This window comes from Salmo salar, chromosome ssa10, assembly GCF_905237065.1.
Source record: "Salmo salar chromosome ssa10, Ssal_v3.1, whole genome shotgun sequence".
Classification (NCBI taxonomy): domain Eukaryota; kingdom Metazoa; phylum Chordata; class Actinopteri; order Salmoniformes; family Salmonidae; genus Salmo; species Salmo salar.
The window spans coordinates 51,259,481-51,283,764 of NC_059451.1; the positions used below are offsets into that span (position 1 = coordinate 51,259,481).

Consider the following 24,284-nt stretch of genomic DNA (forward strand, 5'->3'; position numbering starts at 1 on the left):
GAATATACCATGGGTGACCCACTGTCTGTCCCACTGACTGTAGCTGAATATACCATGGTGACCCACTGTCTGTCCCACTGACTGTAGCTGAATATACCATGGGTGACCCACTGTCTGTCCCACTGACTGTAGCTGAATATACCATGGTGACCCACTGTCTGTCCCACTGACTGTAGCTGAATATACCATGGGTGACCCACTGTCTGTCCCACTGACTGTAGCTGAATATACCATGGGTGACCCACTGTCTGTCCCCCTGACTGTAGCTGAATATACCATGGGTGACCCACTGTCTGTCCCCCTGACTGTAGCTGAATATACCATGGGTGACCCACTGTCTGTCCCCCTGACTGTAGCTTAATATACCATGGGTGACCCACTGACTATAGCTGAATATACCATGGGTGACCCACTGTCTGTCCCTCTGACTGTAGCTGAATATACCATGGGTGACCCACTGTCTGTCCCCCTGACTGTAGCTGAATATACCATGGGTGACCCACTGACTATAGCTGAATATACCATGGGTGACCCACTGTCTGTCCCCCTGACTGTAGCTGAATATACCATGGGTGACCCACTGACTGTCCCCCTGACTGTAGCTGAATATACCATGGGTGACCCACTGACTATAGCTGAATATACCATGGTGACCAACTGTCTGTCCCACTGACTATAGCTGAATATACCATGGTGACCAACTGTCTGTCCCACTGACTGTAGCTGAATATACCATGGGTATATCCCTGACTGTAGCTGAATATACCATGGGTGACCCACTGTCTGTCCCACTGACTGTAGCTGAATATACCATGGTGACCCACTGTCTGTCCCACTGACTGTAGCTGAATATACCATGGGTGACCCACTGTCTGTCCCACTGACTGTAGCTGAATATACCATGGTGACCCACTGTCTGTCCCACTGACTGTAGCTGAATATACCATGGGTGACCCACTGTCTGTCCCACTGACTGTAGCTGAATATACCATGGGTGACCCACTGTCTGTCCCCCTGACTGTAGCTGAATATACCATGGGTGACCCACTGTCTGTCCCCCTGACTGTAGCTGAATATACCATGGGTGACCCACTGTCTGTCCCCCTGACTGTAGCTGAATATACCATGGGTGACCCACTGACTATAGCTGAATATACCATGGGTGACCCACTGTCTGTCCCACTGACTGTAGCTGAATATACCATGGGTGACCCACTGTCTGTCCCACTGACTGTAGCTGAATATACCATGGGTGACCCACTGTCTGTCCCCCTGACTGTAGCTGAATATACCATGGGTGACCCACTGTCTGTCCCCCTGACTGTAGCTGAATATACCATGGGTGACCCACTGTCTGTCCCCTGACTGTAGCTGAATATGCCATGGGTGACCCACTGACTGTAGCTGAATATACCATGGGTGACCCACTGTCTGTCCCCCTGACTGTAGCTGAATATACCATGGGTGACCCATTGTCTGTCCCCCTGACTAGCTGAATATACCATGGGTGACCCACTGACTGTAGCTGAATATTCCATGGGTGACCCACTGTCTGTCCCACTGACTGTAGCTGAATATACCATGGGTGACCCATTGTCTGTCCCCCTGACTGTAGCTGAATATACCATGGTGACCCACTGTCTGTCCCACTGACTGTAGCTGAATATACCATGGGTGACCCACTGTCTGTCCCACTGACTGTAGCTGAATATACCATGGTGACCCACTGTCTGTCCCACTGACTGTAGCTGAATATACCATGGGTGACCCACTGTCTGTCCCCCTGACTGTAGCTGAATATACCATGGGTGACCCACTGTCTGTCCCCCTGACTGTAGCTGAATATGCCATGGGTGACCCACTGACTGTAGCTGAATATACCATGGGTGACCCACTGTCTGTCCCCCTGACTGTAGCTGAATATACCATGGGTGACCCACTGTCTGTCCCCCTGACTGTAGCTTAATATACCATGGGTGACCCACTGACTATAGCTGAATATACCATGGGTGACCCACTGTCTGTCCCTCTGACTGTAGCTGAATATACCATGGGTGACCCACTGTCTGTCCCCCTGACTGTAGCTGAATATACCATGGGTGACCCACTGACTATAGCTGAATATACCATGGGTGACCCACTGTCTGTCCCCCTGACTGTAGCTGAATATACCATGGGTGACCCACTGACTGTCCCCCTGACTGTAGCTGAATATACCATGGGTGACCCACTGACTATAGCTGAATATACCATGGTGACCCACTGTCTGTCCCACTGACTGTAGCTGAATATACCATGGGTATATCCCTGACTGTAGCTGAATATACCATGGGTGACCCACTGTCTGTCCCACTGACTGTAGCTGAATATACCATGGTGACCCACTGTCTGTCCCACTGACTGTAGCTGAATATACCATGGGTGACCCACTGTCTGTCCCACTGACTGTAGCTGAATATACCATGGTGACCCACTGTCTGTCCCACTGACTGTAGCTGAATATACCATGGGTGACCCACTGTCTGTCCCACTGACTGTAGCTGAATATACCATGGGTGACCCACTGTCTGTCCCACTGACTGTAGCTGAATATACCATGGGTGACCCACTGTCTGTCCCCCTGACTGTAGCTGAATATTCCATGGGTGACCCACTGTCTGTCCCCCTGACTGTAGCTGAATATACCATGGGTGACCCACTGTCTGTCCCCCTGACTGTAGCTGAATATACCATGGGTGACCCACTGACTATAGCTGAATATACCATGGGTGACCCACTGTCTGTCCCACTGACTGTAGCTGAATATACCATGGGTGACCCACTGTCTGTCCCACTGACTGTAGCTGAATATACCATGGGTGACCCACTGTCTGTCCCCCTGACTGTAGCTGAATATACCATGGGTGACCCACTGTCTGTCCCCCTGACTGTAGCTGAATATACCATGGGTGACCCACTGTCTGTCCCCCTGACTGTAGCTGAATATGCCATGGGTGACCCACTGACTGTAGCTGAATATACCATGGGTGACCCACTGTCTGTCCCCCTGACTGTAGCTGAATATACCATGGGTGACCCATTGTCTGTCCCCTGACTAGCTGAATATACCATGGGTGACCCACTGACTGTAGCTGAATATTCCATGGGTGACCCACTGTCTGTCCCACTGACTGTAGCTGAATATACCATGGGTGACCCATTGTCTGTCCCCCTGACTGTAGCTGAATATACCATGGTGACCCACTGTCTGTCCCACTGACTGTAGCTGAATATACCATGGGTGACCCACTGTCTGTCCCACTGACTGTAGCTGAATATACCATGGTGACCCACTGTCTGTCCCACTGACTGTAGCTGAATATACCATGGGTGACCCACTGTCTGTCCCCCTGACTGTAGCTGAATATACCATGGGTGACCCACTGTCTGTCCCCCTGACTGTAGCTGAATATGCCATGGGTGACCCACTGACTGTAGCTGAATATACCATGGGTGACCCACTGTCTGTCCCCCTGACTGTAGCTGAATATACCATGGGTGACCCACTGTCTGTCCCCCTGACTGTAGCTTAATATACCATGGGTGACCCACTGACTATAGCTGAATATACCATGGGTGACCCACTGTCTGTCCCTCTGACTGTAGCTGAATATACCATGGGTGACCCACTGTCTGTCCCCCTGACTGTAGCTGAATATACCATGGGTGACCCACTGACTATAGCTGAATATACCATGGGTGACCCACTGTCTGTCCCCCTGACTGTAGCTGAATATACCATGGGTGACCCACTGACTGTCCCCCTGACTGTAGCTGAATATACCATGGGTGACCCACTGACTATAGCTGAATATACCATGGTGACCCACTGTCTGTCCCACTGACTGTAGCTGAATATACCATGGGTATATCCCTGACTGTAGCTGAATATACCATGGGTGACCCACTGTCTGTCCCACTGACTGTAGCTGAATATACCATGGTGACCCACTGTCTGTCCCACTGACTGTAGCTGAATATACCATGGGTGACCCACTGTCTGTCCCACTGACTGTAGCTGAATATACCATGGTGACCCACTGTCTGTCCCACTGACTGTAGCTGAATATACCATGGGTGACCCACTGTCTGTCCCACTGACTGTAGCTGAATATACCATGGGTGACCCACTGTCTGTCCCACTGACTGTAGCTGAATATACCATGGGTGACCCACTGTCTGTCCCCCTGACTGTAGCTGAATATTCCATGGGTGACCCACTGTCTGTCCCCCTGACTGTAGCTGAATATACCATGGGTGACCCACTGTCTGTCCCCCTGACTGTAGCTGAATATACCATGGGTGACCCACTGACTATAGCTGAATATACCATGGGTGACCCACTGTCTGTCCCACTGACTGTAGCTGAATATACCATGGGTGACCCACTGTCTGTCCCACTGACTGTAGCTGAATATACCATGGGTGACCCACTGTCTGTCCCCCTGACTGTAGCTGAATATACCATGGGTGACCCACTGTCTGTCCCCCTGACTGTAGCTGAATATACCATGGGTGACCCACTGTCTGTCCCCCTGACTGTAGCTGAATATACCATGGGTGACCCATTGTCTGTCCCCCTGACTAGCTGAATATACCATGGGTGACCCACTGACTGTAGCTGAATATTCCATGGGTGACCCACTGTCTGTCCCACTGACTGTAGCTGAATATACCATGGGTGACCCATTGTCTGTCCCCCTGACTGTAGCTGAATATACCATGGTGACCCACTGTCTGTCCCACTGACTGTAGCTGAATATACCATGGGTGACCCACTGTCTGTCCCACTGACTGTAGCTGAATATACCATGGTGACCCACTGTCTGTCCCACTGACTGTAGCTGAATATACCATGGGTGACCCACTGTCTGTCCCCCTGACTGTAGCTGAATATACCATGGGTGACCCACTGTCTGTCCCCCTGACTGTAGCTGAATATGCCATGGGTGACCCACTGACTGTAGCTGAATATACCATGGGTGACCCACTGTCTGTCCCCCTGACTGTAGCTGAATATACCATGGGTGACCCACTGTCTGTCCCCCTGACTGTAGCTTAATATACCATGGGTGACCCACTGACTATAGCTGAATATACCATGGGTGACCCACTGTCTGTCCCTCTGACTGTAGCTGAATATACCATGGGTGACCCACTGTCTGTCCCCCTGACTGTAGCTGAATATACCATGGGTGACCCACTGACTATAGCTGAATATACCATGGGTGACCCACTGTCTGTCCCCCTGACTGTAGCTGAATATACCATGGGTGACCCACTGACTGTCCCCCTGACTGTAGCTGAATATACCATGGGTGACCCACTGACTATAGCTGAATATACCATGGTGACCCACTGTCTGTCCCACTGACTGTAGCTGAATATACCATGGGTATATCCCTGACTGTAGCTGAATATACCATGGGTGACCCACTGTCTGTCCCACTGACTGTAGCTGAATATACCATGGTGACCCACTGTCTGTCCCACTGACTGTAGCTGAATATACCATGGTGACCCACTGTCTGTCCCCCTGACTAGCTGAATATACCATGGGTGACCCACTGTCTGTCCCCCTGACTGTAGCTGAATATACCATGGTGACCCACTGTCTGTCCCACTGACTATAGCTGAATATACCATGGTGACCCACTGTCTGTCCCACTGACTATAGCTGAATATACCATGGGTGACCCACTGACTATAGCTGAATATACCATGGGTGACCCACTGTCTGTCCCACTGACTGTAGCTGAATATACCATGGGTGACCCACTGTCTGTCCCACTGACTGTAGCTGAATATACCATGGGTGACCCACTGTCTGTCCCCCTGACTGTAGCTGAATATACCATGGGTGACCCACTGTCTGTCCCCCTGACTGTAGCTGAATATACCATGGGTGACCCACTGTCTGTCCCCCTGACTGTAGCTGAATATGCCATGGGTGACCCACTGACTGTAGCTGAATATACCATGGGTGACCCACTGTCTGTCCCCCTGACTGTAGCTGAATATACCATGGGTGACCCATTGTCTGTCCCCTGACTAGCTGAATATACCATGGGTGACCCACTGACTGTAGCTGAATATTCCATGGGTGACCCACTGTCTGTCCCACTGACTGTAGCTGAATATACCATGGGTGACCCATTGTCTGTCCCCCTGACTGTAGCTGAATATACCATGGGTGACCAACTGTCTGTCCCCCTGACTGTAGCTGAATATACCATGGGTGTCCCTCTGACTGTAGCTGAATATACCATGGGTGACCCACTGTCTGTCCCCCTGACTGTAGCTGAATATACCATGGGTGACCCACTGTCTGTCCCCCTGACTGTAGCTGAATATACCATGGGTATATCCCTGACTGTAGCTGAATATACCATGGGTGACCCACTGTCTGTCCCCCTGACCGTAGCTGAATATACCATGGGTATATCCCTGACTGTAGCTGAATATACCATGGGTGACCCACTGTCTGTCCCCCTGACTGTAGCTGAATATACCATGGGTATATCCCTGACTGTAGCTGAATATACCATGGGTGACCCACTGTCTGTCCCACTGACTGTAGCTGAATATACCATGGTGACCCACTGTCTGTCCCACTGACTGTAGCTGAATATACCATGGGTGACCCACTGTCTGTCCCACTGACTGTAGCTGAATATACCATGGGTGACCCACTGTCTGTCCCCCTGACTGTAGCTGAATATACCATGGGTGACCCACTGTCTGTCCCCCTGACTGTAGCTGAATATACCATGGGTGACCCACTGTCTGTCCCCCTGACTGTAGCTGAATATGCCATCGGTGACCCACTGACTGTAGCTGAATATACCATGGGTGACCCACTGTCTGTCCCCCTGACTGTAGCTGAATATACCATGGGTGACCCATTGTCTGTCCCCCTGACTAGCTGAATATACCATGGGTGACCCACTGACTGTAGCTGAATATTCCATGGGTGACCCACTGTCTGTCCCACTGACTGTAGCTGAATATACCATGGGTGACCCATTGTCTGTCCCCCTGACTGTAGCTGAATATACCATGGGTGACCAACTGTCTGTCCCCCTGACTGTAGCTGAATATACCATGGGTGTCCCTCTGACTGTAGCTGAATATACCATGGGTGACCCACTGTCTGTCCCCCTGACTGTAGCTGAATATACCATGGGTGACCCACTGTCTGTCCCCCTGACTGTAGCTGAATATACCATGGGTATATCCCTGACTGTAGCTGAATATACCATGGGTGACCCACTGTCTGTCCCCCTGACTGTAGCTGAATATACCATGGGTATATCCCTGACTGTAGCTGAATATACCATGGGTGACCCACTGTCTGTCCCTCTGACTGTAGCTGAATATACCATGGGTGACCCACTGACTGTAACTGAATATACCATGGGTGACCCACTGTCTATCCCCCTGACTGTAGCTGAATATGCCATTGGTGACCCACTGTCTGTCCCCTGACTAGCTGAATATACCATGGGTGACCCACTGTCTGTCCACCTGACTGTAGCTGAATATACCATGGGTGACCCACTGTCTGTCACCCTGACTAGCTGAATATACCATGGGTGACCCACTGTCTGTCCCCCTGACTGTAGCTGAATATACCATGGGTGACCCACTGTCTGTCCCCCTGACTGTAGCTGAATATACCATGGGTGACCCACTGTCTGTCACCCTGACTAGCTGAATATACCATGGGTGACCCACTGTCTGTCCCCCTGACTGTAGCTGAATATACCATGGGTGACCCACTGTCTGTCCCCCTGACTGTAGCTGAATATACCATGGGTGACCCACTGTCTGTCCCCCTGACTGTAGCTGAATATGCCATCGGTGACCCACTGACTGTAGCTGAATATACCATGGGTGACCCACTGTCTGTCCCCCTGACTGTAGCTGAATATACCATGGGTGACCCATTGTCTGTCCCCCTGACTAGCTGAATATACCATGGGTGACCCACTGACTGTAGCTGAATATTCCATGGGTGACCCACTGTCTGTCCCACTGACTGTAGCTGAATATACCATGGGTGACCCATTGTCTGTCCCCCTGACTGTAGCTGAATATACCATGGGTGACCAACTGTCTGTCCCCCTGACTGTAGCTGAATATACCATGGGTGTCCCTCTGACTGTAGCTGAATATACCATGGGTGACCCACTGTCTGTCCCCCTGACTGTAGCTGAATATACCATGGGTGACCCACTGTCTGTCCCCCTGACTGTAGCTGAATATACCATGGGTATATCCCTGACTGTAGCTGAATATACCATGGGTGACCCACTGTCTGTCCCCCTGACTGTAGCTGAATATACCATGGGTATATCCCTGACTGTAGCTGAATATACCATGGGTGACCCACTGTCTGTCCCTCTGACTGTAGCTGAATATACCATGGGTGACCCACTGACTGTAACTGAATATACCATGGGTGACCCACTGTCTATCCCCCTGACTGTAGCTGAATATGCCATTGGTGACCCACTGTCTGTCCCCCTGACTAGCTGAATATACCATGGGTGACCCACTGTCTGTCCACCTGACTGTAGCTGAATATACCATGGGTGACCCACTGTCTGTCACCCTGACTAGCTGAATATACCATGGGTGACCCACTGTCTGTCCCCCTGACTGTAGCTGAATATACCATGGGTGACCCACTGTCTGTCCCCCTGACTGTAGCTGAATATACCATGGGTGACCCACTGTCTGTCACCCTGACTAGCTGAATATACCATGGGTGACCCACTGTCTGTCCCCCTGACTGTAGCTGAATATACCATGGGTGACCCACTGTCTGTCCCCCTGACTGTAGCTGAATATACAGACTGAGGAAATGTGACATTGGTGGAAAACATTGGTTGTAATCACTGTTCATGCCACGTTTACGTTTCGGGACACGTATATTGTTCTCGTTTCTCACTTCAATAAACTAAAAGCATTGCTTTAACCCCTGTGCGGCCTCGACATCCAGCGAAAAATCCTATCGCCATTAGCATAACAAAATGTAATTCTTTTTTTTCTCAATTTTTTTTTCAAATTATATCGTTTTATAGATACACCTCTCCTGAATCGAACCACGTTGTCCGATTTCAAAAAGGCTTTACAGCAAAAGCAAAACATTAGATTATGTTAGAGGAGTATATCGTAAAAGTAGCCACATAGCCATTTTCCGACCAACCACATGCATCACAAATACCCAAAAAACAGCTAAATGCAGCACTAACCTTTGACAATCTTCATCAGATGACACACCTAGGACATCATGTTACACAATACATGCATTCTTTTGTTCGATAAAGTTCATATTTATATATAAAAACAGCATTTTACATCGGTGCGTAACGTTGACTAACTATTTTCCCTCAAATGCATCCGATGAAACAGCGCTACAATTTACTAAATTACTATTCGAAAACATTTTTAAAATGTAATATTGTCATTCTAAGATTTATAGATGAATATCTCTTGAAAGCACCTGTAATGCCAGATTTTAAAATAACTTTACTGGGTAATCACACTTTGCGATAAAAGGGGATGCGATACTCAGAACAATAGGCTACCGTTACAGGTCAGCGCCATCCATATCAAATCTAGTCTTGTATACTATTGTCAATAATCCCTTACCTTTGATTATCTTCATCCTTAGGCACTTCCAGGAATCCCAGGTCCACAACAAATGTATTTTCGTTCGAAAAAGTTCATCCTTTATGTTCCATTAGCTTGTTGTTGTTAGCGCGTTCTGAAGGCTTCACCAAAAGTTCCGACGTGCGACTCTTTCAACAAAATGCATTTTTTTCTTATTTAGGTTCGTTCAAACATGTCAAACGTTGTATAACATAAATCTTTAGGGCCTTTTTCAACCAGAGCTCCAATAAGATTCGAGGGGGACGATTGCATTGTGTTTCAAAACGTTTCGAAAGGGGAGGGTAGCCAGTGGCGCCGGCGTCATAATGGTGATGGCCCTCTCCGTGTGACCACGTTCCACAGCGTGTCATTCTGTCAGTTTTCACAGTAGGAGACTCAAATCACTTTGTAAAGACTGGGGACATCTAGTGGAAGCAATAGGAAGTGCTCAATGAACCATAGCTCACGGTGTGATTAATAGGCAACGTGATGAAGTTGAGTTCGCAATTCATAATTCCACTTCCTGTTTCGATCTGTCTCGGGGTTTTGACTGCCATATGAGTTCTGTTATACTCACAGACACCATTCAAACAGTTTTAGAAACTTTAGGGTGTTTTCTATCCACAAGTATTCATTATATGCATATCCTAGCTTCTGAGTTTGAGTAGTAGGCCGTTTAAAATGGGCACACATTTTTTTCAAAATGCGCTGTGGCGCCCCCTATCCTAGGCGACCGTCAAGAGGTTAATATGCCTATGAAATCATATTTTATGTTATTATAAAATATTAACCCTTATTTCTTAATAGTTCACTTCAGTCTTGCTTTGTTGCCTATGGGCCAACCCTGTCCAGTGCCAGGCAGAACGTTCCATGTTGCCTATGGTCCAACCCTGTCCAGTGCCAGGCAGAACGTTCCATGTTGCACATGGGCCAACCCTGTCCAGTACCAGGCAGAACGTTCCGTGTTGCCTATGGGCCAACCCTGTCCAGTACCAGGCAGAACGTTCCATGTTGCCTATGGTCCAACCCTGTCCAGTGCCAGGCAGAACGTTCCATGTTGCCTATGGGCCAACCCTGTCCAGTACCAGGTGGAACGTTCCAGTATTTCACTTGGGCAATGTTATTGATTGTTTTGTTGTGGTGCTTGTGCCATTTCTGAAGGTCGTCTTCATTTAAGGAGATTACCTCCCCCTGTCAGGGGAGCCATAAAGCATGTGTTTTATAGTATCCTGCTCTGCCCCTGTCTGTACCAGGGTCGGCTCAAGGTGAAGTGAGCTATTAGCCTAGCGCCTCCCTCACTAAGCAGCGTTTTACAATTTTTCTTAGCATTAGCCGCTAATATTAACTGGCTATCTATCTACACACTGAGGCGGAGACCATTATATTGATTGTGTGTGTGTGTGTGTGTGTGTGTGTGTGTGTGTGTGTGTGTGTGTGTGTGTGTGTGTGTGTGTGTGTGTGTGTGTGTGTGTGTGTGTGTGTGTGTGTGTGTGTGTGTGTGTGTGTGTGTGTTTCTTTAGCGTATTCCCCTCACATGGACAACCATATCAGCCCTTCCAACTACCTGAGCCGGCCCCATACCCCTGCCACGCCTGGACGCTACTCGCCTGTCCCCAAGAGCATGCTGGGAGACGACGAGGTTACAAGGTAAACTGTGTGATCCCTTTTCTTTTACAAAGCGTTAAATGTTCATATGTTTTGTTAATGTTTGTGTTGGTTTATGAGTGTAATGGACAAGGGGAGTGTGTTGCCATAAGTAGTTGCTGCTGCTGAGATTCATCAGTACCGTAGTGAATGAGTCACTTTACTTCTCTTGCCTCTCAGTGGCTCTCAGTTATGGTGCTGTATCTCCACCCCTTAATCTGAGTTATGGTGCTGTATCTCCTCCCCTTAATCTGAGTTATGGTGCTGTATCTCCTCCTCTTAATCTGAGTTATGGTGCTGTATCCCCTCCCCTTAATCTGAGTTATGGTGCTGTATCTCCTCCCCTTAATCTGAGTTATGGTGCTGTATCTCCTCCCCTTAATCTGAGTTATGGTGCTGTATCCCCTCCCCTTAATCTGAGTTATGGTGCTGTATCCCCTCCCCTTAATCTGAGTTATGGTGCTGTATCTCCTCCCCTTAATCTGAGTTATGGCGCTGTATCTCCTCCCCTTAATCTGAGTTATGGCGCTATATCTCCTCCCCTTAATCTGAGTTATGGTGCTGTATCTCCTCCCCTTAATCTGAGTTTTGGTGCAATATCTCCTCCCCTTAATCTGAGTTATGGTGCTGTATCCCCTCCCCTTAATCTGAGTTATGGTGCTGTATCTCCTCCCCTTAATCTGAGTTATGGCGCTATATCTCCTCCCCTTAATCTGAGTTATGGTGCTGTATCTCCTCCCCTTAATCTGAGTTTTGGTGCAATATCTCCTCCCCTTAATCTGAGTTATGGTACTATATGTCCTTTCTCTTCCTCCTATTTATCATCTTCTTCCTCTTCCTCCACTTTATCCTCTTCCTCCTCTTCTTCCTCTATTTTCCTCTATTTTCATCTTCTTCCTCTTTATCATCCTCTTCCTCCTCATTATCTGCCTCCTCTTTATCTTCCTCCTACTCTTTATCTTCCCTCTCCTCTTCCTCCTCCTCTTTATCTTTCTCCTCGTCCTCCTTCTCATCTTCCTCTTTATCTTCCACCTCCACATTTTCCTCCTCATCCACCATCCCTCTCTCTGTAGGTCTTCAGGTGTCCACCCCTTTCTTTTTTCTCCCACTCATGTTCTCTCCCTGCCCTCTCTTTCCCCTCTCTTCTCCCTCTCTATGCCCTTCTCTCTTTCTCTCTCTCTCTCTGCCTTCTCACTCTTTCTGCCCTCTCTCTGTTGCTGGAGCTGGCAGATGAAGTTATGGACGATGAATGGTTTTGAAGCTAATGAGAGGCCAGCTGTGTAACCTGGGGAGATATGTCTGGGAGGTGAGGCTGATGAAGAGAGGGAGAGAAAGATGGGGAGAGGGAGAGAAAGATGGGGAGAGGGAGAGAAAGATGGGGAGAGGGAGAGAAAGATAGGGAGAGGGAGAGAAAAAGATGGAGAGAGTGAAAAAGATGAAGAGTGAGAAAGATTGAGAGCATGGCTAAGCTCTGGTCACCTTGAGCAGCTCAGTCCTGCCACAGCCAGAGATATACAGTTCTGTCATCAGTGGGAACAGACTGCCTGACCACAACAGTCCACCTCTCAGCCTTCAACCAACACATCCATTTTATCTTACAGACAGAGGCAGACACTAAATAGAATTAATAGATCCTTATTTTTTTCCATTCTACACACACACACATGCAGACAAACACGCACTCTTGAGGCGCACTGCCAAATGTCTTGTCACTCTGCTTTGCTCCCTCTCCACGCTTCCTGTTGCTGTGAGCCATGAAATGAGAAAGAAAGCGGAGACAGAAAGAGGCAGCAGGTTTGTTCTTAGTTGACATTCAGACAGGCTGTATGAAAGCCTCAGAGAAAATCCACTGTTTTGGGGAGGGACAGAGAGAGGGGCAGAGAGAGATGGATAGCTAGGGACAGAGGGAGGGACAGAGAGAGGGACAGAGAGAGGTGGATAGCTAGGGACAGAGAGAGATGATAGCTAGGGACAGAGGGAGGGACAGAGGGAGATGGATAGCTAGGGACAGAGGGAGATGGATAGCTAGGGACAGAGAGAGGGGCAGAGAGAGATGGATAGCTAGGGACAGAGGGAGGGACAGAGAGAGGGACAGAGAGAGGTGGATAGCTAGGGACAGAGAGAGATGATAGCTAGGGACAGAGGGAGGGACAGAGGGAGATGGATAGCTAGGGACAGAGGGAGGGACAGAGAGAGATGGATAGCTAGGGACAGAGAGAGATGGATAGCTAGGGACAGAGGGAGATGGATAGCTAGGGACAGAGGGAGATGGATAGCTAGGGACAGAGGGAGGGACAGAGGGAGATGGATAGCTAGGGACAGAGGGAGGGACAGAGGGAGATGGATAGCTAGGGACAGAGGGAGGGACAGAGGGAGATGGATAGCTAGGGACAGAGGGAGGGACAGAGAGAGATGGATAGCTAGGGACAGAGAGAGATGGATAGCTAGGGACAGAGGGAGATGGATAGCTAGGGACAGAGGGAGATGGATAGCTAGGGACAGAGAGAGATGGATAGCTAGGGACAGAGGGAGATGGATAGCTAGGGACAGAGGGAGATGGATAGCTAGGGACAGAGGGAGATGGATAGCTAGGGACAGAGGGAGGGACAGAGAGAGATGGATAGCTAGGGACAGAGAGAGATGGATAGCTAGGGACAGAGGGAGATGGATAGCTAGGGACAGAGGGAGATGGATAGCTAGGGACAGAGAGAGATGGATAGCTAGGGACAGAGGGAGATGGATAGCTAGGGACAGAGGGAGATGGATAGCTAGGGACAGAGGGAGGGACAGAGAGAGATGGATAGCTAGGGACAGAGGGAGATGGATAGCTAGGGACAGAGGGAGATGGATAGCTAGGGACAGAGAGAGATGGATAGCTAGGGACAGAGGGAGATGGATAGCTAGGGACAGAGGGAGGGACAGAGAGAGATGGATAGCTAGGGACAGAGAGAGATGGATAGCTAGGGACAGAGGGAGGGACAGAGAGAGATGGATAGCTAGGGACAGAGAGAGATGGATAGCTAGGGACAGAGGGAGATGGATAGCTAGGGACAGAGAGAGATGGATAGCTAGGGACAGAGAGAGATGGATAGCTAGGGACAGAGGGAGATGGATAGCTAGGGACAGAGGGAGGGACAGAGGGAGATGGATAGCTAGGGACAGAGGGAGATGGATAGCTAGGGACAGAGGGAGATGGATAGCTAGGGACAGAGAGAGATGGATAGCTAGGGACAGAGGGAGATGGATAGCTAGGGACAGAGGGAGGGACAGAGAGAGATGGATAGCTAGGGACAGAGAGAGATGGATAGCTAGGGACAGAGGGAGATGGATAGCTAGGGACAGAGGGAGATGGATAGCTAGGGACAGAGAGAGATGGATAGCTAGGGACAGAGGGAGATGGATAGCTAGGGACAGAGGGAGGGACAGAGAGAGATGGATAGCTAGGGACAGAGGGAGATGGATAGCTAGGGAGATGGATAGCTAGGGACAGAGGGAGGGACAGAGAGAGATGGATAGCTAGGGACAGAGAGAGATGGATAGCTAGGGACAGAGGGAGATGGATAGCTAGGGACAGAGGGAGGGACAGAGAGAGATGGATAGCTAGGGACAGAGAGAGATGGATAGCTAGGGACAGAGAGAGATGGATAGCTAGGGACAGAGGGAGATGGATAGCTAGGGACAGAGGGAGATGGATAGCTAGGGACAGAGGGAGATGGATAGCTAGGGACAGAGGGAGGGACAGAGAGAGATGGATAGCTAGGGACAGAGGGAGGGACAGAGAGAGATGGATAGCTAGGGACAGAGGGAGATGGATAGCTAGGGACAGAGGGAGATGGATAGCTAGGGACAGAGGGAGGGACAGAGAGAGATGGATAGCTAGGGACAGAGAGAGATGGATAGCTAGGGACAGAGGGAGATGGATAGCTAGGGACAGAGGGAGATGGATAGCTAGGGACAGAGGGAGGGACAGAGAGAGATGGATAGCTAGGGACAGAGGGAGGGACAGAGAGAGATGGATAGCTAGGGACAGAGGGAGATGGATAGCTAGGGACAGAGGGAGATGGATAGCTAGGGACAGAGAGAGATGGATAGCTAGGGACAGAGAGAGATGGATAGCTAGGGACAGAGGGAGATGGATAGCTAGGGACAGAGGGAGATGGATAGCTAGGGACAGAGGGAGATGGATAGCTAGGGACAGAGGGAGGGACAGAGAGAGATGGATAGCTAGGGACAGAGGGAGGGACAGAGAGAGATGGATAGCTAGGGACAGAGGGAGATGGATAGCTAGGGACAGAGGGAGATGGATAGCTAGGGACAGAGGGAGATGGATAGCTAGGGACAGAGAGAGATGGATAGCTAGGGACAGAGGGAGATGGATAGCTAGGGACAGAGGGAGATGGATAGCTAGGGACAGAGAGAGATGGATAGCTAGGGACAGAGAGAGATGGATAGCTAGGGACAGAGAGAGATGGATAGCTAGGGACAGAGGGAGGGACAGAGAGAGATGGATAGCTAGGGACAGAGAGAGATGGATAGCTAGGGACAGAGGGAGATGGATAGCTAGGGACAGAGGGAGATGGATAGCTAGGGACAGAGGGAGATGGATAGCTAGGGACAGAGGGAGGGACAGAGAGAGATGGATAGCTAGGGACAGAGGGAGATGGATAGCTAGGGACAGAGAGAGATGGATAGCTAGGGACAGAGGGAGGGACAGAGGGAGATGGATAGCTAGGGACAGAGAGAGATGGATAGCTAGGGACAGAGAGAGATGGATAGCTAGGGACAGAGGGAGATGGATAGCTAGGGACAGAGGGAGATGGATAGCTAGGGACAGAGAGAGATGGATAGCTAGGGACAGAGAGAGATGGATAGCTAGGGACAGAGGGAGATGGATAGCTAGGGACAGAGGGAGGGACAGAGAGAGATGGATAGCTAGGGACAGAGGGAGGGACAGAGAGAGATGGATAGCTAGGGACAGAGGGAGGGACAGAGAGAGATGGATAGCTAGGGACAGAGGGAGGGACAGAGAGAGATGGATAGCTAGGGACAGAGAGAGATGGATAGCTAGGGACAGAGAGAGATGGATAGCTAGGGACAGAGGGAGATGGATAGCTAGGGACAGAGAGAGGGACAGAGAAAGATGGATAGCTAGGGACAGAGAGAGATGGATAGCTAGGGACAGAGGGAGATGGATAGCTAGGGACAGAGGGAGATGGATAGCTAGGGACAGAGGGAGGGACAGAGAGAGATGGATAGCTAGGGACAGAGGGAGATGGATAGCTAGGGACAGAGAGAGATGGATAGCTAGGGACAGGGAGATGGATAGCTAGGGACAGAGGGAGATGGATAGCTAGGGACAGAGGGAGGGACAGAGGGAGATGGATAGCTAGGGACAGGGAGATGGATAGCTAGGGACAGAGGGAGATGGATAGCTAGGGACAGAGGGAGGGACAGAGGGAGATGGATAGCTAGGGACAGAGGGAGATGGATAGCTAGGGACAGAGGGAGATGGATAGCTAGGGACAGAGGGAGGGACAGAGAGAGATGGATAGCTAGGGACAGAGGGAGGGACAGAGAGAGATGGATAGCTAGGGACAGAGGGAGGGACAGAGAGAGATGGATAGCTAGGGACAGAGGGAGATGGATAGCTAGGGACAGAGGGAGATGGATAGCTAGGGACAGAGGGAGATGGATAGCTAGGGACAGAGGGAGATGGATAGCTAGGGACAGAGGGAGGGACAGAGGGAGATGGATAGCTAGGGACAGAGAGAGATGGATAGCTAGAAACGAATATGCTGGTGACTTGTGACAGTTACTTACTTCTGTCTGGGGTACTTCTGTTACCTACGTAGTGCACACAGGCTCTGTTGTCCCACGGTTTGGCTTTTGTATGAGTCTGTGTGTGCGTGTTTGTATGTGGGGCATTTCCACGGTAACAGAATGACACTGAGCCTCAGGTTTTTTACTTTAAAATGTATGTCAAACAAAAACCAATGATTGCAAAGTTAAACAAACCATACAACACTATGCACAAGGACAACTTTTAACAATTTACACTGAACATTTTTACAAAAACACATGAATAGTGCAGATTCAAAGTTTGGTAACAGAATGACTGTTTTGTGCTGTTTGTGTCGTCATTCTGCTGCCAAACTTTGTATCTGCACTGTCCGTGTTTTCCATAAGCTCCACTTCATGAATTAACTAGGCTTCTTTTCATTTAAACGTTTCAATTCGCTAGTCAGAAAAGTCTGTACAGCCTTCTCCCGCTAGAACAAACGACATGACTCTTCTAGAGATCTATTGGTAGGACAGGCACCTGTCAGTCACAAAGCCAGTGATGTGAAACACTGCTGGTTTGTCAGTCTGCTGTCGGTCCCGCCTCTCTGTAGCCTACCTGTGTTATTTTTGTTTGTGGTTGGCTGCTGTCAAATGTATTTTCACAGAGGGAGAGCATGATGCTTATTCATCATCTCATGTCCCATGTAATGTAAGAGTAACAATGATTGGAAATCCACTTAATTATTGTTTTGTGGCACATTCATCTATTTTTCTTTTGTGTGTTTCATAGCCCAAGAGCCACGAAGTCGCGGTGCACAGGCTATTTTATGTTCTTTGATTGATGACCAAACAGCTTGTGTTGACTAGTTTATAAAAGATGTCAAACTGACTGGATAAAGTAAATCTCCTATATCCCTTTGCCATTCAGAAATCATACAACGTAGTTACAGTTGAAGTTGGAGGTTTACAGACACCTTAGCCAAACACATTTAAACTCAGTTTTTCACAATTCCTGACATTTAATCATAGTAAAAATTCCCTGTCTTAGGTCAGTTAGGATCACCACTTTATTTTAAGAATATGAAATGTCAGAATAATAGTAGAGAGAATGATTTATTTCAGCTTTTATTTCTTTCTTCACATTCCCAGTGGGTCAGAAGTTTACATACACTCAATTAGTATTTGGTAGCATTGCCTTTAAATTGTTTAACTTGGGTCAAACATTTTGGGTAGCCTTCCACAAGCTTCTCACAGTAAGTTGGGTGAATTTTGGCCCATTCCTCCTAACAGAGCTGGTGTAACTGAGTCAGGTTTGTAGGCCTCCTTGCTCGCAAATGCTTTTTCAGTTCTGTCCACAAATTTTCTATAGGATTGAGGTCAGGGCTTTGTGATGGCCACTCCAATACCTTAACTTTGTTGTCCTTAAGCCATTTTGCCACAACTTTGGAAGTATGCTTGGGGTCATGGTCCATTTGGAAGACCCATTTGCAACCAAGCTTTAACTTCTTGACTGATGTTTTGAGATGTTGCTTCAATATATCCACATAATTTTCCTCCCTCATGATGCCATCCATTTTGTGAAGTGCACCAGTCCCTCCTGCAGCAAAGCACCGCCACAACATGTTGCTGCCACCCCCGTGCTTCACGGTTGGGATGGTGTTCTTTGGCTTGTCTCTAGGAGACAGAACGCATCTCCTTCCTGAGTGGTATGACAGCTGCGTGGTCCCATGGTGTTTATAATTGTGTACTATTGTTTGTACAGATGAATGTGGTACCTTCAGGCGTTTGGAAATTGCTCCCAAGGATGAACCAGACTTGTGTAGGTCTACAATTTTTTCTTTCTGAGGTCTTGGCTTATTTCTTTGGATTTTCCCATGATGTCAAGCAAAGAGACACTGAGTTTGGAGGTAATTGACTCAAATGATTTTAGTTAGCCTATCCGCTTGTCATGGCTTCTAAATGGCTTCTATAGCCATGACATAATTTTCTGGATTTTTCCAAGCTGTTTAAAGGCACAGTCAACTAAGTGTATGTAAACTTCTGACCCACTGTAATTGTGATACAGTGAATTATAAGTGAAGTAATCTGTCTGTAAACAATTGTTGGAAAAATGACTTGTGTCATGCACAAAGTAGATGTCCTAACCGACTTGCCAAAACTATACTTTGTTAACAAGAAATTGTGGAGTGGTTAAAAAATGAGTTTTAATAACTCCATCCTAAGTGTATGTAAACTTCCGACTTCAACTGTAGATGTCCATGGTATCTCATAGTAATCCAAAGATTTGATTTGTATTTTCTTGGGATTCGAAGCCCATGCCGCGACTTGCTAGTGATCGTTAAAGCGACTCTTCAGTGTAGCCTATTTATGTGTTGTTTACGAATGAACGGCTCTTTTTTGAATGGATCTTTTATGTGAATTGTATCAGTGAAAGAGACATTCATTTTGCTCCCTAATTTCCCTACTGTTAGAATACTACTGCTTTTTGGTTATTTAACCTTTCTTTAACTAGGCAAGTCAATTAAGAACAAATTCTTATTTACAATGACTGCCTACACAGGCCAAACCCGGACAACGCTGGACCAATTGTGCACCGCCTTATGGGACTCCCAATCATGGCCGGTTGTGATACAGCCTGGATTCGAATCAGGGTGTCTGTAGTGACGCCTCCAGCACTGAGATGCAGTGCCTTAGACTGCTGCGCCACTGCAGATAAATTATGAAAACACTGCAGGAACAATAGGTAGTGGAGAGAGATCCTCATTCTGGTCCAGAATATGCTAAAAGTAAACAGATTGAAGGTTCTTTAAGCTAACGTCATGATACTAAGAAGGTTTTATCGAAGATATTGATTATAGGTCTACTGATTTGATTAAAGTGTCCACAATGGAGTAGTCAGCTGCTGATTTCTGTGTTGTAAAGCCCATGTTTAATACCTGAATTATTCTTCTATCATACTTGTAGGTCTATTCATGGGCGCCTAACATTGTATAAAAGTTGTGCTGCACAATTTGGCTCATGGGTCCTCCCCCTGAAAATGTTAGTGTTTTTAAAACAATTTTTCTATAATTATATGTTGTTTTTCAACAGATAATCCATGTTTACTTGACAGAACACAACATTATTTCTTATGTGTTTGCCACAATAAATTAAATTGAAAGAGTAGACTAGAATAGTTTTTCGGACTAGATAACTAATCTGCTGCCTTTCTTGGGCAGCAGGTAGCCTAGTGGTTAGAGCGTTGGGCCAGTAACCGAAAGGTTGCTAGATCGAATCCTCGAGCTGACAAGGTAAAAATCTGTCGTTCTGCCGCTGAACAAGGCAGTTAACCCACTGTTCCTAGCCCGTCATTGTAAATAAGAATTGTTCTTAACTGATTTGCCTAGTTAAATAAAGGTTAAATAAAATAATAATAATAATAAAAAGTCCCACCCACAGTGATTGATTGACAGGTCTGAAATCCTACCAACTCTGTGACTCACAAACATCCTGCCTTGACAATCCCACCCAGGCCAAACTGTTAAATGTATAGTTCACCCAAATTACAAAATGACACATTGGTTTGCAGTAAAACTGTAAATAGGACTTTAAACTCAAGAGAAGAACAGTTTAATCTCGAAAAAGGTTATCTTACTTAGAAATTACTTCTCATCATATAGGCCTAAACCGAGACGACTAACAACGCACTAAATTCATACGTTTTCAGTAATCTTTCTACTCAATACTACCACTTTACCAATCTGGGAGGTAAAGTCATTCAATTTAGTTTGACAATTCTTTTTGTAAGCTTTTAAATTATATCAATTTCAACCGTTTATCTTTTCCACTGATGAAGATGTCTCATGGTAGGGTGGGGTACGCTAAATATGTCGACTTTGAGCACCCTTACCTCTTGAATGTTTTGGCACCCAGTCCAAAAAGTAACTTTCTGAACACTTCTACACTGGGTAAATATGTATGGAAGGTTTTGTTCAAATCAAAAGGGGTGCTGTCAAAAAGGGATTGAATTCAAATGAATTTAACCTCAAGGCATTAGAATGTACCAGAGGCCACCAAAATAGAGCTTGTTCTGCTATTTTTCTACCCGGGGGGTCAGCCTACTCGGCTGGCTACTTTTTCTGTTTGGCTGGCTACTTTTTCTGTTTGGCTGGCTACTTTTTCTGTTTGGCTGGCTACTTTTTCTGTTTGGCTGGCTACTTTTTCTGTTTGGCTGGCTACTTTTTCTGTTTGGCTGGCTACTTTTTTGTTTGGCTGGCTACTTTTTCTTCTGTTTGCTGGCTACTTTCCTGTTTGGCTGGCTACTGCATGTACTTAGGGAAACCACTGCACTGTTCTTCAAGTAAATAAACTATTTAGTACATTTTTCGGGTGGAATGTTTAAAAAGTAATCCTTGTACATTGAGTTGTATGGTTTGTTTAACTCAACATTCATTGGTGTGTTAGTGTGACTGTGTTCTTGTGACTGTGTGTGTGTGTGTGTGTGTGTGTGTGTGTGTGTGTGTGTGTGTGTGTGTGTGTGTGTGTGTGTGTGTGTGTGTGTGTGTGTGTGTGTGTGTGTGTGTGTGTGTGTGTGTGTGTGTGTGTGTGCAACTGTGTTTGACTGTGTGTGTGTGGCATTAAGAGACAGTGAGTGAAGCGGGCAGATGGCGGGCAGAGCCACGGCGGGGTGATAGTTGTATGGGTATACAGCGATGTAGCCTCAGGCCTCAATTCTACCGTATTTAATCCACTTTATTGGAGGGATTTAAGGCCAGGGCCCAGCGGAACTGCATCACCCAACAGACGTCACAGCGGTTACCAAAACCCGCGTCACACCGCCATCCGCACCCTGCGTGTACACCAGGACTGGACCAATAGCTGAATTTCATTTTGAATAAATCTGATAAGCTTTCAGATCCGCCCCTCACACCATATCCAGTCTAATGCTCATGTTCATTCTCTCATTGTGTAGAGAGAGGCTATATCTTGCAGGGAAGCTGGCATGCCATTCTCCTCGGGATTATGTTGTCCCTGTATTATATAATCTTATTGATATTGAATACCATCTATCTAATGATAATATCAGAGTCTAAATGATATTCTAGTGTTGAGATGTTAGTGTTGTAATAGAGAGTGAAGCGGACTGGGGATAGTGGAAGTAAAGGTGCTGAACATAATGACTGTGTGGCAGTGCCCTCTGCTGACCGCTCCATGCCAATGCTGCCTTTCTGAACAAATAGACCAAACAGAAATGTGTAATGTCCATGATCACCACTAGAGAGAACACTACTTCCAATAATAGGACTGGAGGAACTAAACTTCACCTTTTTGTTTCTGTGTGTTTCAGGAAGCCTTTGGCTGGGCTTTAACTGTGTCTGTGTCAGTGTGTAACACTGTTACTGTTACTGTGTGTGTGTGTGTGTGTGTGTGTGTGTGTGTGTGTGTGTGTGTGTGTGTGTGTGTGTGTGTGTGTGTGTGTGCGTGTGTGTGTGAGTATAATAGTGTGTGTGTGTGTGTGTAATAGTGTATACACTACCGTTCAAAAGTTTGGGGTCACTTAGAAATGTCCTTGTTTTTGAAAGAAAATAACATTTTTATCCATTTAAAATAACAGCAAATTGATCAGAAATACAGTGTAGATATTGTATATGTATGTGTATAATAGTGTATATGTGTGTGTGTGTATAATAGTGTATATATATATGTATGTGTATATGTATAATAGTGTGTATATATATGTATGTGTTTAATAGTGTGTATATATGTGTGTGTATATATATATGTGTGTATGTGTATAATAGTGTGTATATGTGTAACAGTGTAGGTTCCGTCCCTCTCTTCGCCCCAACCCGGGCTCGAACCAGGGACCCTTGCACACATCAACAACTGACACCCCACGAAGCATCGTTACCCATCGCGCCACAAAAGCCGCGGCCCTTGCAACGCAAGGGGCAACCCTACTTCAAGTCTCAGAGCGGGTGACGTCACCGATTGAAACGCTATTAGCGCGCACCACCGCTAACTAACTAGCCATTTCACATCGGTTACACTCACCCCCCCTTTGACCTCCTCCTTTTCCGCAGCAACCAACGATCCGGGTCAACAGCATCAATGTAACAGTGTAGGTTCCGTCCCTCTCTTCGCCCCAACCTGGGCTCGAACCAGGGACCCTTGCACACATCAACAACTGACACCCCACGAAGCATCGTTACCCATCGCGCCACAAAAGCCGCGGCCCTTGCAACGCAAGGGGCAACCCTACTTCAAGTCTCAGAGCGGGTGACGTCACCGATTGAAACGCTATTAGCGCGCACCACCGCTAACTAACTAGCCATTTCACATCGGTTACATATGTATAGTGTTGTGTGTGTATATATGTATGTGTATATATGTGTGTGTGTATATATTTATGTATAATAGTGTGTGTGTATATATATGTGTGTGTGTATATATGTATGTATGTATTTATATGTATGTGTATAATAGTGTGTATATGTGTGTATATGTATAGTGTTGTGTGTGTGTATATTTGTGTGTGTATATTTGTGTGTGTGTATAATAGTGTGTATATGTATAATAGTGTGTGTATATTTGTGCGTGTATAATAGTGTATATATGTATGTGTATAATTGTATATGTGTGTGTGTGTGTGTGTGTGTGTGTGTGTGTATATATGTATGTGTATATATGTGTGTATGTGTATAATAGGGTGTAAATTAGTGTAAATACATATGTGTATGTATATAATAGTGTATATATTTATAATGTATGTATATGTATGTGTATGTATGTATATGTATGTATATATGTGTGTGTGTATGTATGTATATGTATGTACAGTGCCTTGTGAAAGTATTCGGCCCCCTTGAACTTTTCGACCTTTTTCCACATTTCATGCTTCAAACATAAAGATATAAAACTGTATTTTTTTGTGAAGAATCAACAACAAGTGGGACACAATTATGAAGTGGAACGAAATTTATTGGATATTTCAAACTTTTTTAACAAATAAAAAACTGAAAAATTGGCCGTGCAAAATTATTCAGCCCCTTTACTTTCAGTGCAGCAAACTCTCTCCAGAAGTTCAGTGAGGATCTCTGAATGATCCAATGTTGACCTAAATGACTAATGATGATAAATAGAATCCACCTGTGTGTAATCAAATCTCTGTATAAATGCAC

General features: G+C 46.9%; 1 protein-coding gene across 12 annotated transcripts in view; it reads left to right on the forward strand.

The window, feature by feature from the left end:
- dlg1a (discs large MAGUK scaffold protein 1a) overlaps positions 1–24,284 on the forward strand; it is a 389,839-nt gene that overhangs the window by 257,314 nt on the left and 108,241 nt on the right. For all 12 annotated transcript variants that reach the window (XM_045687910.1, XM_045687907.1, XM_045687908.1 and 9 more), the window contains one exon: positions 11,220–11,346. In XM_045687910.1, the coding sequence (XP_045543866.1) occupies positions 11,220–11,346 (127 nt within the window). The remainder of the gene's footprint in view (positions 1–11,219; positions 11,347–24,284) is intronic.